Source organism: Balaenoptera ricei, chromosome 10 (genome assembly GCF_028023285.1).
Source record: "Balaenoptera ricei isolate mBalRic1 chromosome 10, mBalRic1.hap2, whole genome shotgun sequence".
Lineage (NCBI taxonomy): Eukaryota > Metazoa > Chordata > Mammalia > Artiodactyla > Balaenopteridae > Balaenoptera > Balaenoptera ricei.
In genome coordinates, this window is record NC_082648.1 from 47,191,964 (window position 1) to 47,207,263 (window position 15,300).

At 41.9% G+C, this 15,300-nt stretch overlaps 1 protein-coding gene across 6 annotated transcripts in view; it reads left to right on the forward strand.

Moving 5' to 3' along the window:
- Window positions 1–15,300, forward strand: part of RBMS2 (RNA binding motif single stranded interacting protein 2) — a 96,356-nt gene that overhangs the window by 58,500 nt on the left and 22,556 nt on the right. For all 6 annotated transcript variants that reach the window (XM_059936217.1, XM_059936216.1, XM_059936221.1 and 3 more), the window contains 4 exons: window positions 8,144–8,310; window positions 12,638–12,696; window positions 13,562–13,653; window positions 14,717–14,874. In XM_059936217.1, the coding sequence (XP_059792200.1) occupies window positions 8,144–8,310; window positions 12,638–12,696; window positions 13,562–13,653; window positions 14,717–14,874 (476 nt within the window). The remainder of the gene's footprint in view (window positions 1–8,143; window positions 8,311–12,637; window positions 12,697–13,561; window positions 13,654–14,716; window positions 14,875–15,300) is intronic.

Sequence of the window (15,300 nt, forward strand, 5' to 3'; positions counted from 1 at the left end):
TTTACATTCCCACCAGTAGTGTACAAGGGTTCCAATTTCTTCACAGCCTCACCAGCACTTGTTATTTTTTATTATAGCCATCAAAGTTACTTTTTTTTTTTTTATAATTTATTTTGAGGTGAGATATGTGAAGATGGTTTTTTTTTTTTTTTTTTTTTTTATGGCTGTGTTGGGTTTTCGTTTCTGTGCGAGGGCTTTCTCCAGTTGCGGCAAGCGGGGACCACTCTTCATCGCGGTGCGCGGGCCTCTCACTCTTGCGGCCTCTCTTGTTGCGGAGCACAGGCTCCAGACGCGCAGGCTCGGTAACTGTGGCTCACGGGCCCAGCCGCTCCGCGGCATGTGGGATCCTCCCAGACCAGGGCTCGAACCCGCATCCCCTGCACCGGCAGGCAGATTCTCAACCACTGCGCCACCAGGGAAGCCCCCAAAGTTACTTTTGATTAAAGTCATAATCTTTTTATTACAGCCATCCTAGTGGATATGAAGTATCTCATTATGATTTTTAAAAATTTATTTATTTTATTTATTTATTTTTGGCTACATTGGGTCTTCCTTGCTGTGCATGGGCTTTCTCTAGTTGCAGTGAGCGGGGGCTACTCTTCCTTGAGGTGCGCGTGCTTCTCATTGCGGTGGCTTCTCTTTGTTGAGGAGCATGGGCTCTGGTCGTGTGGGCTTCAGTAGTTGTGGCACGCAGACTCAGTAGTTGTGGCTCGCTGGCTCTAGAGCACAGGCTCAGTAGTTATGGCGCACGGGCTTAGTTGCTCTGCAGCATATGGGATCTTCACGGACCAGGGATCGAATCCGTGTCCCCTGCATTGGCAGACGGATTCTTAACCACTGCACCACTAGGGAAGTCCCTCTCCTTATGATTTTGATTTGCATTTCCCTATGGCTCCCTATTAAAGGTTTAATATCCTACTCATTCTTCAAGGTACAACCCAAACATCTTATTTGAGAAACTTTTCCCTCAGGAATTGTTTCTTCTTTCATGTTCTTATACCATTTTGCTTGGATCCCCATTAGCACACGTATTTTGTTCTGCTAGTTATCTAGATTGTACGCTCTGGTTTGTGAATTACTTAATGGCTTCTTGTGAGTGTGTGTTTAAATTTATTATGACATATTTCACTTATAGTCTTACTCATCTGTGAGTCCCCACTGCATCAAGCAGGGCTTGGACATATTTGCATTCAGATATTTATTGAATGATTCAAATAATGCAAAGGGTCTCATGAGTGACTATTAGGAGATCTGTTACTTTGCAGGGAAAGTGGACTTTCTCTTATTAGGAGACATTATGACAGAACTCAGAAAATAATGTATTTTTAGACAAAAATGTTCAGAGGTGTTATATGTCCCAGAGACCACTGGCTTTAGGAACTTGTCTTGTGGATCATCAATATCCAGGTTGTAATAGGAATTTTGATGTCAGGCCACTGGATTGTGTATCTGTGAGACTTTCTTAGGCGTTTATTAAGATGATACACAATTAGCAAATCCCCTAAGTTTATTTTACTCCTTTTAGCAAATATCCATGCTTATACTCTATGCCAGGAACTTCACTGGGCACTAGACACGGGATGAAGTTTTCTCCTGCTCTGGTGACAATAAGAGTTAAGGGCTCAGGATGGGGATAACTTTGATAGCAAATGAGTGGATACAGCGTTTGTGAATTTTATTAAACCAGGCAAAATGAACACTTGATCAGAGAACCTTATTTTCAGAATAAAGACAGTGTTTCAGTTACATTAGTTTTTAATTAGCAAGTAGCTCATCTGACTGGATCATTCTTTTAAAGATCTGATGAAAACTTAGTGATTGGGAAGTAGGCCTTGTATCACTTCTACCATTATGATCTCTTGCAAGAGAGCAAAAGGAAGAACGCTCTCTTGTCTCCTAGTTTCCTGTAACTCAGCAAGACAGGAAACATAAAGTTCCTTGCTACAGGAAGAGGGGAGTTTGATTTTTCTTTTTCTGGATGAAGATGAAGGAGTTATATATTTCTCTATCCCCATACTATAAGCCCTTCCCCAGATTATTATCCCAGAGATTCTTATGGGATATTTTATAGCACAGTTCTCTAACCATCCTTCAAATACCACCCCACCAATCTTTAGGAAATTAAAATCTCTTCAATATTTTATCTTAAAGGCCTCAGCCCTAGACAGTAAAAGAACAAAACATAAGGAATTGTTTTATAATGTAGACATAAGTAACTTTCTGAGGAGGTCAGAGAGAGGTAGTTCTGAAGATGGTCAGGGCCTGCTTACTGAGTAGTTATCTCGCTGCCTGCCTCATAGGCTCAAATCTCTTCATGTGCTTTCCATAAAAACATCTCTCCAAAGTTTTCCTGGATTCTTAAGAACTGCTGGGGGTGGGGGGGACTTCCCTGGTGGCGCAGTGGTTAAGAATCCGCCTGCCAGTGTAGGGAACACGGGTTTGAGCCCTGGTCCGGGAAGATCCCGCATGCTGTGGAGCAGCTAAGCCCGTGCGCCGCAATTACTGAGCCTGCGCTCTAGAGCCTGCAAGCCGCAACTACTGAGCCCTCATGCCACAGCTACTGAAGCCCACACACCTAGAGCCCATGCTCTGCAACAAGAGAAGCCACCGCAATGAGAAGCCCGCACCGCAATGAAGAGTAGCCCCCGCTCACCGCAACTAGAGAAAGCCCACACGCAGCAACGAAGACCCAATGCAGCCAATAAATAAATAAATAAATATTTAAAAAAAAAAAAAAAGAACTGCTGGGGAAGCATCAAGTCTCTGCAGACAAATAACAGCTCAACTTGGGTGAGTAATCCATATTCTGCAAAGGAAGGAGAATTTTGTCCTTTAATTATAGAAGAACTCCATTTTTTAAAAGACTCCAAATTTTAAAATAATAACTGTTACTGACAGCTTATACTTGCTGTATGCCAAACACCATGTTAAGTACTTTATGTCCATTAACTCATTTGTCCTACCTTTCTTTGCCTTCTTTCAGCTTTTATGTATGCCTGTTTACTATGCAAGGGGAGTGGCCCTTCTAGGAAACAGCCAAGTCCTCCCCATGCTGGTGTTCTCACACACCTTTTACTGATAGATTCTAGTCTCCAACCAACCTCAAATTTGGTGTTCCCTAGCGTTTGCATTCAATCAATTCGTCTTTGCAATCCAGTGTTCCCTGTTCTGCCTTGGTAACGCATTGCCCATAGGCATCTGGGTTCCACTGGAAGATCCAAAGCCAAAAAGTCCTCGCCCTGAGATTGCTTCCCGCCTTCAGGGATCATAACTGAATTTACTCCATTTCCCAAAGAATTAGTGCAATACTAGAACTTTCTAAAAGCATTAATACCTCCTTTATAAGCCTATATTTCTAAGGTGGTGCGTTAACTTTTAGCTAAGAAATCAAACTTCCAGGCTCTTCCACACTAACTACCAGGCTTTTCACGCCTTCCCTGCATAGTATTTTAAAGGTATTTAAGTGTTTACTAAATGAATAAATTAACCAGTATTTATTGTAAAAGCATTCAGCATATATCCATCAAGCAGATAACTTCAAATTCTGCAAGTCTGAATTTAACTTCTATACTTTTTCCTGACCTCCCTTCATGTCTGATATCTCCTAACTAGTCTTACCACCTCTGGTCTCCTACCCCTCTGAACCAGCTGGGATAATGCACCCTAGTGTTAGCTTTCTCAAGTATATGTTATCATGTCATTTCTCAGCTTATAAACCTGTTAATGTTTCCCCGTCACTTCCAGAATTAAATCTCCTTCATGAGAAGACTCATACCTAGGGACTTCCCTAGTGGTCCAGTGGTTAAGAATCCACCTTCCAATGCAGGGGACGCAGGTTTGATTCCAGTCAGGGAGCTAAGATCCCACATGCCGCGGGGCAGCTAAGCCCCCATGCTGCAACTACTGAGCTCTTGAGCTCTGGAACCCGCCCACCTAACTAGAGAGAAGCCCACACACCACTATTAGAGAAGCCCGAGTGCCGCAAGGAAGAGCCCGCGTGCTGTAACTAAGACCCGACGCAGCCAAATAAATAAATAAATATTAAAAAAAAAGAAGACTCATACCTACCTTTTCTACTGGATAACTTTACATATTTCTTTGCTACATGATAATATACTACCATCCTTTATTTCTAAAGGCAAATTTAATACCATCCCAGGTGTCTAAGATTCTAGGCCAAATATGAGGGCCTTGTTTTAAAGAGTTCAAGTCTTGCTCTTCATTTTCTAGCTTAGGCTCTGACAGAGAACCAGTGGCCTCAGAGAACCATTACAGACCAATAGGAGTCAAGAGAGACAATACTGCCCCACCCTTCTCTCACCCAGTAAGAATATCTCAATCCTCTGGACTCTCATATATACTACCCTTTTCTCTTTTACATACATAGGTAAACAAGGATCATTAGTTTACATTAGTTATTATTGTCTCTCCAAATAGTTTCTTTCGGGAAGCCAGATAAGCTTTACTTAGAGGCTTTCTTGACGTTTTTTCTTGAATTCTCTTGAAAAGAGAATATTTTTCTATTTTTTCTCTTTGGAGAGTATATAGTAGTTTCAGAAGCTGTTTGGGAATAGCAAAACAAAAGTTTTGGGTTTTTTTTTTTCTGAACTATATCTTCTAGGAATTTTTCTGGCCCTGCAGCAAGTTTATCATTGACTAAGTCATATTTTTAGATTATAGTTAAGACATTAGTGTTAAAACCAAGGTTATAACCATGGTAGTAAACCAAAAGCTTCTTTTCAATTTCTTTCTTTCCTCAATAACCCTTGTGTTCTTATTTGGACAGTCGTAGCATCATTGATACTTCCTCTTAGGAATATTCTCTCACATTGGGATAGATGAACTCTAGCTGAGGCAGGTGATCTCATCTGCCAGTGCTTAGCACATGATATGATAATGCTAGAGTTGCTTCTGCTATCATTGTTACTGTTGGCATCATCATCACCCCCAGGCCTAGGATCTCTTATTTATTTATTTATTTATTTATTTATTTATTTATTTATTTATTTAGGGGCGGGTGAGGGTGTGGCACACCATGCAGCTCGCAGTATCTTAGTTCCCAAAACCAGGGATTGAACCCAGGCCCCAGCAGTGGAAGCGCCGAGTCCTAACCACTGGACCACCAGGGAATTCCCTAGACTCTCATATTAGAAGAAGCTTGGCTTTCTCAGCTAAGGATCAATAATGGCAGTTCCTTAGAGATGAGGAAAGGCATGTCTTAGTGAATGATCTCCAGTAGTGATCTTCTTATTCTGCACTCAGGAACAGCCATGATTAGAATATAGTTGATAATCTTCTTGACCTCTACTTTATTATTATTTTTTTAAATATTTATTTATTTATTTGGCTGCTCCCAGTCTTAGTTGTGGCATGTGGGATCTTTGTTGCTGCACGCGGGATCTTCGTTGCGGCGTGTGGGATCTTTTTAGTTGCGGCATGCAGGATCTTTTCAGTTGCGACATGCGGGATCTTTAGTTGTGATGTGTGAACTCTTAGTTGCGGGATGTGGGATCTAGTTCCCTGACCGGGGATTGAACCCGAGCCCCCTGCATTGGGAGCGCAGAGTCTTAACCACTGGACCACAAGGGAAGTCCCTTCTTGCCTCCACTTTATTTATTTATTTATTTTTTATAAATCTGTTTTTTTTTTTTTAAAGTTATACAATTTTTATTTATTTATTTATTTATTTATGGCTGTGTTGGGTCTTCGTTTCTGTGCGAGGGCTTTCTCTAGTTGCGGCAAGTGGGGGCCACTCTTCATCGCGGTGCACAGGCCTTTCATTATTGCGGCCTCTCCTGTTGCGGCCTCTCTTGTTGCGGCCTCTCTTGTTGCAGAGCACAGGCTCCAGACGCGCAGGCTCAGTAATTGTGGCTCACAGGCCTAGTTGCTCCAAGGCATGTGGGATCTTCCCAGACCAGGGCTCGAACCCGTGTCCTCTGCATTGGCAGGCAGATTCTCAACCACTGCGCCACCAGGGAAGCCCCTTGCCTCCACTTTAAATCAGATGATGCACTTAAAACAGTAGTGATAATGGAGGGGGCCTAGACCACTAGTATTTGATTATTATTACATATCTACTAATTCAGTGGAGATTTCAACATCATTCTTAAAGTATGTACTGCCATTTCTAGCACTGGATGTATGACTTTTAGGTTTATTTGCCCTGTTTTTGTCTTGTTGTCTGAAAGTTGCTGAAAAACATGCATGTGCCCTGCCCTGCACTTGTCGACTATCACTACCACTACAGAGGAATAATTCATATTCTTCTGGTACATGGATTGTTCTATATGGAAGATCCTAGTATAAGTGCTGGCAAAGAGAGGGGGACCAGGATAGGAAATATAAAGGGTGTATCAAGAGCTACAGTAGGTCATGAGGCTTTGGGCCATTCCAGAATGTGGTATTGGGTTTCTTCTTTGCTGCAGTATAGAGCTGAGGAATGAACTGTGTATTTGCAAGTGGGTACACATTTGTGATTGTGTATAGTGACAAAAATAGTAAATACTTTCTTCAACATATTTAGCTTGAGCAAAGATTTTTATTTTAAAGTTTGCTAAAGGTCAGAGGCGTGAAATATAAGAGGCACATTTCACATTAAGATTCTTTGGGGGGAAGATTTCCCCTCTTTGATATTCATGTTTCCCTTTTTCTTCTGTTACCACTCTAATCCCTTACCACTACCACCAAAGAAGAGAGAGAGGGGGAAAACCTGGAGATGCAGCTAGTATTTTATAGGGAAGTAATTCCAAATAGATTTATACTATACAGTGCTTTAAGCCAAGGGAGAACTGGAATATGAGTATGATATAGTAAAATGCACTATATTATAGGTAATTATGCAAATTTAGAGGATTTTGAACCATATATATATATATATATGTATATATATATATATATATATATCTAGTGTATATATATATATACACTAGAAGCCTGATTAGCGCATAAGGGTATAAAATATGTCATGAAAGAATTGGATCCATGTTCCAGTCAACCTGGTAATTTTTCTCTAACAGAAGTACCCCCCCAAAATGTAGCAGAGTCTGGTTGCCTGTCCTGGTATCAGTAGTGAAAAATTAGAGATGTTTCACCCCAAATGCTGGATTTCCTTAACCATACTTTATCTATTATTCATTCATATTTAAACTTTTAAAAACTTGTAAATAACTTACGACTAAACCCCTATCAGCATAGTAACAAATTTCATTTTTTACTACCTGGCATGGTAATTAATATTTCATTTTGTTTGTCTAATCTTATAATAATTTTCAAGCTCCTGCAGGTATTTTGTAGTCTCATATTCTACAGTTTTATGAATAATCTGTGTTCAACTTTTCTATACCTTCATCATTTAATAAATTTTTATTAGTTCCTCTGTGATTTTTGAATGGAACCTAGATTTTATTAGTCTTGTCTCATTAAACAGTTTACTTAAGAGGCATACATTAATTGTGTCTCCAGCATCTGTATGATAAAAACATTCCTCTATAACAAAGTACCTTTTTTCAAAACCTTTAACAAGCTTATTTTGGCCTCTCATTTTCCCTGAAAGTTAGGTAGGACAGTTAAATATTTTCTTATTTTATGGCAGAGAGGAATTCCTTTAGGTTTCTTTTTTAACTGTCTCTTAAAAAAATAATCGATTAATTAATTAATCAATCGATTAATTAATCAATCGATTAATTAAGGGCTGCATTGGGTCTTGGTTGCTGCGCACGGGCTTTTCTCTAGTTGCGGTGAGCGGGGGCTACTCTTCATTGCAGTGCGCAGCCTTCTCATTGCGGTGGCTTCGCTTGTTGCAGAGCACGGGCTGTAGGCGCATGGGCTTCAGTAGTTGTGGCACGTGGGCTCAGTAGTTGTGGCTCGCGGGCTCCAGAGCTCAGGCTCAGTAGTTGTGGTGCACAGGCTTAGTTGCTCCTCAGCATGTGGGATCTTCCCAGACCAGGGCTCGAACCTGTGTCTCCTACATTGGCAGGCGGATTCTTAACCACTGCGCCACCAGGGAAGCCCTTTTAACTCTTTTGATGACTTCATTGCTGTTAAAGTTTGGAATCATTCTTTCCAAGGGGCCAAGATCTTCCTCACTCTTCAGCATCCAAAGGTATAATTCTTCTGACCTTTTGTTCTTCATGTCTCCCTGCAGACATATGTGTCATTGTCTCAGCCAATGGCACCACCTAGTCCAAGCAACAGTACCCCTAACAGCAGCAGTGGGAGCACTGTAAATGACCAGCTGAGTAAAACCAACCTCTACATCCGGGGATTGCAGCCAAGCACTACCGACCAGGACCTAGTCAAGTTGTGTCAGTCGTAAGTTGGGGTACATAGGGGTAGGTTTCTAGGGACAGTACAGATTTGGTGATACTGGCTTCTTACCAGATGCTCTTATCCTGAAATGCAATATTATCAATATTTTGCTTCTACCCCTATAGTTGCAAGGTTTCTCAGCAGCCCCTCTTAGAGAAATTCTACCTACTACCAATATATAAACTTTTATGTGTTTCTCTGAGGAAAGCTGGATAGGGCTGACCTTTGAAGCCTAGTTAGTATATGACTTTGTTTCCAGCATGTACCCAGAACTGATGGTCTTAGTGGAAAGATTCCTATCCTTACACCTTGAATAGAAATGCTCAGTATCTCTAAAGATATTGATTAGAAGATAGTGAGAACCAGCAATAGGGATAGAAGAAAGTGGGACTAGCCAATTGAATTATACACTTAGGAGAGTTTCTGCTGCTAGAGTTATTCTCAGTGACCCAGAGGAGCCCACAAATTAGTGGATAAAGAAGAAGATGGAGAAAGAGTTGTCACTTGGCATCTACCCCCTAAAGATCTTTGGGGTTTCTTCAGCATAGATTTGAGTCATGAGGTGGAGACGACTACCGTGGAATTAGCCCAATTAGGAAAGCTGGAAAAATTGCAGGAATGCAGAGATGCCAGCTCAGTTCCATTTGGCAGAAATATATGTGTTTCAAATCATTTATATGGGGGACTAATTAGAGGCAGAAGTCCGGTGGGATGGGAGTATTAATGGGGAAGGGGAAATCGAGTTTAGAAAGAAATAAAAATAGGAACCTTAGTCTTTGTAAATTTACCATCTTTTAAAACTTAATTGAAGTATAACAAGCATACAGAAAAGTGCACAAATCAGAAGTGTTTATAGAACAGTGAATTTTCACAAGGTGAACACATCCTTGTAACCAGATCAAGAAATAGAACATTACCAGCTCTTCAGAAGCCCACCTCCCAGTGACAGTCTCTCCTCCACCCCCAAAGGTATCTACTGTTTGGCTTCTAAACGATTGATGTGGCTTGTTTGAACTTCATATAAATATAATGATATAGCACATACCGTTTTACGTCTGGTTTCTTTTGTTCAATGTTGTTTGTGAGATTCATCAGCATCGTTGCATATAGCAAAAATTTGTTCATTCTTATTACTTTATAGAATTCCATCATAGGAATATACCATAGTTTATTTACCTGTTCTACTGTTGCTGGACATTTGAGTTGTTTCCAGTATGTGACTATTATGGATACGGATAGTGCTGCTGTGAACTTGTACATGTCTTTTGGTGCATGTGTATAAGTATATACATTTATGTTGGGTACATACCTAGGAGTAAAATTGCTAAATCATAGGATATACATTTGTTCAGCTTTTGTAGATACTAGTAAACAGTTTTCTAAAGTGGTCAAACTAACTCAGACTCCCATAACAGTATAAGTATGTGGCAGCTGTTCCAAATCCTGAAGAGGCAAACGTTCTCCCCTCAAAATGTCGTTGTATGAGGCTCAGAGGTACTCTATAAATCCCTTACTCTACTGAGGTAGTGGTTTTTGGAAGTTTGCTAGCACCAGGCTGCACAAAATCAGTTTCTAAAGGCTAGATGTGTGTATAAAACCTGAATCTGTTACCTCGGCTTACCTTGCTAGAAGGGTATTTAAATGGAACTTAGGGACTAGTAATTTTTTTGAGGGAATGGGAAATGGCAAAAATGTTGGTTTATGAGGGAAAAGAGTATCATATCAATCTAGTTCCTTGATTTCTGCACCCTGTATTTCTTGTACTAAATATAATGTGCTGCAAAAATCAATCCTCTCACTCCACAAGACAGAGAAAAAACTCAATTCTACTTCACTATACTTTTAGACTTTCATTTTGCCCTTCCCAATAGTTGCCTTACCTTCTGCTGTGTCTGAAGGGATGAGAATAGTCAGGGTCAGCATGTACAGTAAGATGGAAGTAAGGAGCCCAGTAGGGGACCATAGAGAAGTGGGAATGAGGAAGGGAAAGAATAGGTGCTAGATGAGTTATGATGAAAGGGAAGCTGTGAAGAGCTGGTGGGTGGAATCCTCATGGGTGTGTGAGCTGGGAGGGACACCTTTCTGTGAAGGGTGTTTCCCATGCATAGGACTTCCTGCCTTTGTCCCAGTTATCTCTCTAGGTTGTACGGGAAGTAAATGTTGCTGGATCCTAAGCCCTTGTGGACAGGAAGGAGAGGCGTGGAGTCTGGAACTGAAACTCCTGGTTCTCTTGGAGGGGCTCCTTCGGAGGAGGAAGCTGCACGATCCAGCTGTTGCCAGCTGAAGTGGAAATTCTGAGCTCAAAGTCTCAGGCTGCTCAGACCACAGCAGGCTCCACCCTGGGGCCTCGATAGGGATAGCAGCGTGTGTGTCCTCAGGCTTACAGTCTCTTGCATCCCTTCCCTTCCTAAATTTGGGAAAGAATCCAAGTATGTAGCCCTGAAGGGTTAGGTTCACCACATCCATTCTAGCCTCCAGGGCATCGCTTGGCTTATTCTGTCTAATCCAGTGGGTCACAGAGCTCCACTAAAACAGTCAGTGAGAGGCTTCCAAGGAGCAAAACAAATACATCAATCATCGTATGTTCTTTAGGGATGGGATGAGAGGAAAAGTAGAAAAAAATGCTTGTTTCAGGTATTAATCTCAAATTCAGTCCCTGCCAACTGTTTTCAGTTAAATTTTATACTTCTGACTTTGTTAGTGCTTTCTGTTCTGTCTCTCTAATATTCTCACCCTCCTCGAGTGGAATGTAGAGACTTCTTTCTAGTAGAACACTTCTAACATAATCCCTGACCTGTGATAGATACTCCACTGCTCAAGTTTGGGGAACTCCACATGACTCTGCTGCCAAAGTATAATTTTCAGAAAGTTGAAAAACATAACTCTCCTACAGATATAGGTGAACGCATGCCAAATATTTATTTTACTCATTAGTGAGGGAACTAGCAGGATGGTAAAATGGGTTCAAAGAGCGTTTGAGGGACTGAGTATTGATAGGTATTGAAGAAAGAATGTTGGAATAAGATTACTAGGTTATAGAGAAAACTGGTTCATACCCTATAGGACAGTAAAACAGTAACCTTTGGGATCATCTTTTCTAATGGACATAAATTATTTGTATTTCTACTAGGTAAAAATCTACAAATTAATATGTATCTTCACAAAATCTGGGCGCACATCAGTAATAAATAGTAACTGAAACAAAGAAACATCTCCCTAGATAACAGAATGTACCTTGAATGGGCCTTGTAGACAGTGTTCCAGAATGACATTGAAAGAATGTGCAATCCTCATTTTGCCTTATCGTCAAGTTTTGGATAATTTTCTTAACACAGCTGTTGCATTTGCTTTTATGCCCACTCCCCTCCCTAATACACTGAAATCTTGACAATAAGAAATAGAAGTCAGGGAATTCCTTGGCAGTCCAGTGGTCAGGACTCGGTGCTCTCACTGCTGGGGCCCTGGGTTTGATCCCTGGTTGGGGAACTAAAAATCTCATAAGCTGCGAGGTGCAGCCAAAAAACAAAAGAAAAAGAAATAGAAGTCTTAGAGATTAAAGCAGGAAAGAGCCATTTGGTTAAATGTTGAGGTCCCATGAATATAATAATAATATAATATAATATATAATAATAATAGCAGTTAAGAGTGTTCAGGTGTTTACCATTTGATAGACATTAGTGCTTTATATTCATGAACTCATTTCATATTTCCAACAATCCTATCTCCATTTTACAGATGGTGAGACTGAGGCACAGAAAGGTTAAATGACTTGTCCAAGATCACACGTAGCTATAAAGTGGCAGAACCAGGATTTGAACAAAAGCAGTTTGGCTCAAGTTGACCTTCAGTCAGGGGGCCAATAGAAGGGTGAAGAGTGGGGTGTCAGAGAAGAGAAACAGTTTTTCATAGGAGGAATGGTGTTTGTTCAAAGGAAGATAAATAACGTCAAGGATTATTTTTAGTCCTCAAGGAATTCTAGCCAGAGCTCTGGCCTTACACACTGCTATGTGGACACCACCAAGCTTCTTTCCCAAAAAAAGACAATAGTCTTTTTCTAACTAGTATCTGAGTCTTATTTGGGGAAGAAGAGAGAAATGTGTTGATAGTGTAGGGACTGCAGTTACCTTATTTCTTGTAGGTACCTTTGGGGAATAGGTTTATATGATAAGTGTGACGTTTTAAATTCATTTCTTCTTTATTCTAAGGTTTGAGTAGGGACAGTTTTCCTAGTGGGAGTGAAGACAGCATGGATTCATCTAGATGTCTCAATCTCTGTCCTAGTCTAAATCCCTGTCCCCAGATTATCACTTTACATTTTCTTCTCCCTTAGATATGGCAAGATTGTCTCCACTAAGGCCATACTGGACAAGACCACAAACAAATGCAAAGGTAAGGGAACAGCTGTTCTTGGTGGTGGAGAACAGCTGTTCTTGGTGGTGGAGAACAGCTGTAAGTGAGGCCATCCCTTGCCTTTGCCCTTTATTGCTGCAAGTCCCTGGTTTCTAGTGTCAGGAAGGAGTCTTCAGGGTTTTCAGGCTTAAAAGACTAGTAGGTATTTAGATTCTTTGTGACCAGATAGCTAGAGCTGAAAATGCTGTTTTGAGGACCCAAGGCTAGAAGCCTGCACAGAGTGCCTTTGAATCTCCTGGGCCTACTTTGGGTGTCATGTTTCCCTGGATTGGATGGTAGATATTCCTAGGTGAGTTTATTTCTGCTTAGCAAAGCATTGTAAATGCCTTTTGTTTGTGGAGGTGGGTTGGGTTTGTTGGGGTTTTGAGCAATTCTAGGTGGGGATGGAAGAGTGGAAGGAGGGGAAAGGGCTGTACATTGGGGTGAGGAGGGGCTTCTTCCAGCAGGTGGCTGATTATCTGCTGTGGAGAGGCTGTATTTCCTACATGCCTAGCATTTCTGGGGGTGTGCCTAGAAAAGAGAAGGGGGTTCTTTTTGAAATAGAGGGGGGCTGTGAATTATTAGAGGAGCCTAATTCTTGAAACCTAGGATTTCTTAGGGGAGAGGGAGGAAGGCAAGGATACCATAAAGACCTCGTTGCCCTCGGCATTCTCAGCTATAAAGTAGACCAAATCTCACAGGGTTTGAGGAGCACGTGGATAACCACCTGAAACCTCTTCATTTCTCTTCCTCCCTACCACTTCTGTTGCGTGGATCGTAACTCCTCCTCTGTTTCCTGAAAAGCCTGGGCCTCCTACCTCCCTCACACCCCCCACCTCCCAGTGATGCTGTTTCCCTGTTCCAGGCTATGGCTTTGTGGACTTTGACAGTCCTTCAGCAGCACAGAAAGCTGTAACAGCACTGAAAGCCAGTGGTGTGCAAGCACAGATGGCAAAGGTAAGGGTACTACCCCGTGTCTATTCCTCTGAGGGGTTGTAGTTAGCACCAAAGGCTTCCAGAGGTTTAAGAGCCATGCGGTTGATGGGCAAGAGCTATCTGCAGTGCTTTTTTTTGTTTTGTTTTTTATTTATTTATTTATGGCTGTGTTGGGTCTTCATTGCTGTGCGGGCTTTCTCTAGTTGTGTTGAGCGGGGGCTACTGTTTGTTGCGGTGCATGAGCTACTCATTTCAGTGGCTTCTCTTGTTGCGTAGCACGGGCTCTAGGCGCGCGGGCTTCAGTAGTTGTGGCTTGCGGGCCCTAGAGCACAGGTTCAGTAGTTGTGGCACACGGGCTTAGTTGCTCTGTGGCATGTGGGATCTTCCCGCACCAGGGCTGGAACCCGTGTCCCCTGCATTGGCAGGCGGATTCTTAACCACTGCGCCACCAGGGAGGCCCTCTCCCGCCTCTTCTTTCTAGAGAAAAGCCCTCTGACATTAGAGTGACTTTAGACTTCCTATGAGACTAGAACTTTCAGGGCTCCATGGTGACCCAGTGCATCTGGCTCTTAGTGCAACCCCCAGCACACTGGCTTCCCTTTTCCCTTCTCTCCTCCTCCTGCTTTCCCTCCATCAGGGAGTGTACGGGCATTCCTACTAAGAGGAGTCTGCTGTGGCTGGAAGAGCGGAGTGGGGGGATTACCCAGAACAATCCAGCCCGGGAAGCAAAGGCAGTCCAAGAGAATCCAGCCTCTGGGACAGGCTGTTGGGCTGTTGGATAGGAGAGAAAAGCGCTGCTCTGCCTAGTTCTTAAAGAGACAGCCAAAAACTTCATTGATGGCTTGTATTGTGGGCTTGTACAGTAATAGAAATATTAAATCTATGGGGTTTTTTGGCCCGGACTCAATATATAACCCATGACCCATGATAGTGGGACTAGGTGTTACAAATCGTTAAGATTCGCTTTGTTTATGTGCATGCCTTCCTGCTCTCTCTTTTCTGAGATGTCATTTTGTGGCTGCCCACTGAGGGTGGGAGAGGGTTAAGAGATATGAAATTCATTTTTTCACTTTTATTTCCATAGCAACAGGAGCAGGACCCCACAAATTTATACATCTCAAACCTCCCACTGTCAATGGATGAGCAAGAACTGGAGGGAATGCTGAAGCCCTTTGGCCAGGTTATTTCCACTAGAATCCTTCGAGACACCAGTGGGACCAGCAGAGGGGTTGGCTTTGCAAGGTGAGGGATGCCAAGAATGGGAAATGATGAGGTTAATAAGGAATGTCGCTTAGAAGATCACCAAAAAGTCTGTGCCCTGCTCCCCCCAGGACCAAACTATTAGTCGAAAGTACTTGCAGTAAATCAAAAGTTCATTTAATTTTAGGTCACAATACTCACAAACCTATTTTCTCCCAAATCTTTATCCTTTCCCCATTACTTTCTGCTATTCTAGCCTTTGTTCCTTTGATTCAGACCTAACCAGAATAAAATAATTCCATATCTTCTTATAGTTTACTGAGTATTTCTCATCCTGTTATCTCTTAATCTGTGAAATAAATATTAATTCTCCATTTTATAGAAAAGGAAACCAAAATTCCCAATATGAACTGATTTGCCCAAGGTCTCACAGGAGCAGAGCCCTTATCCTTCTGGCTTCAGGATCAG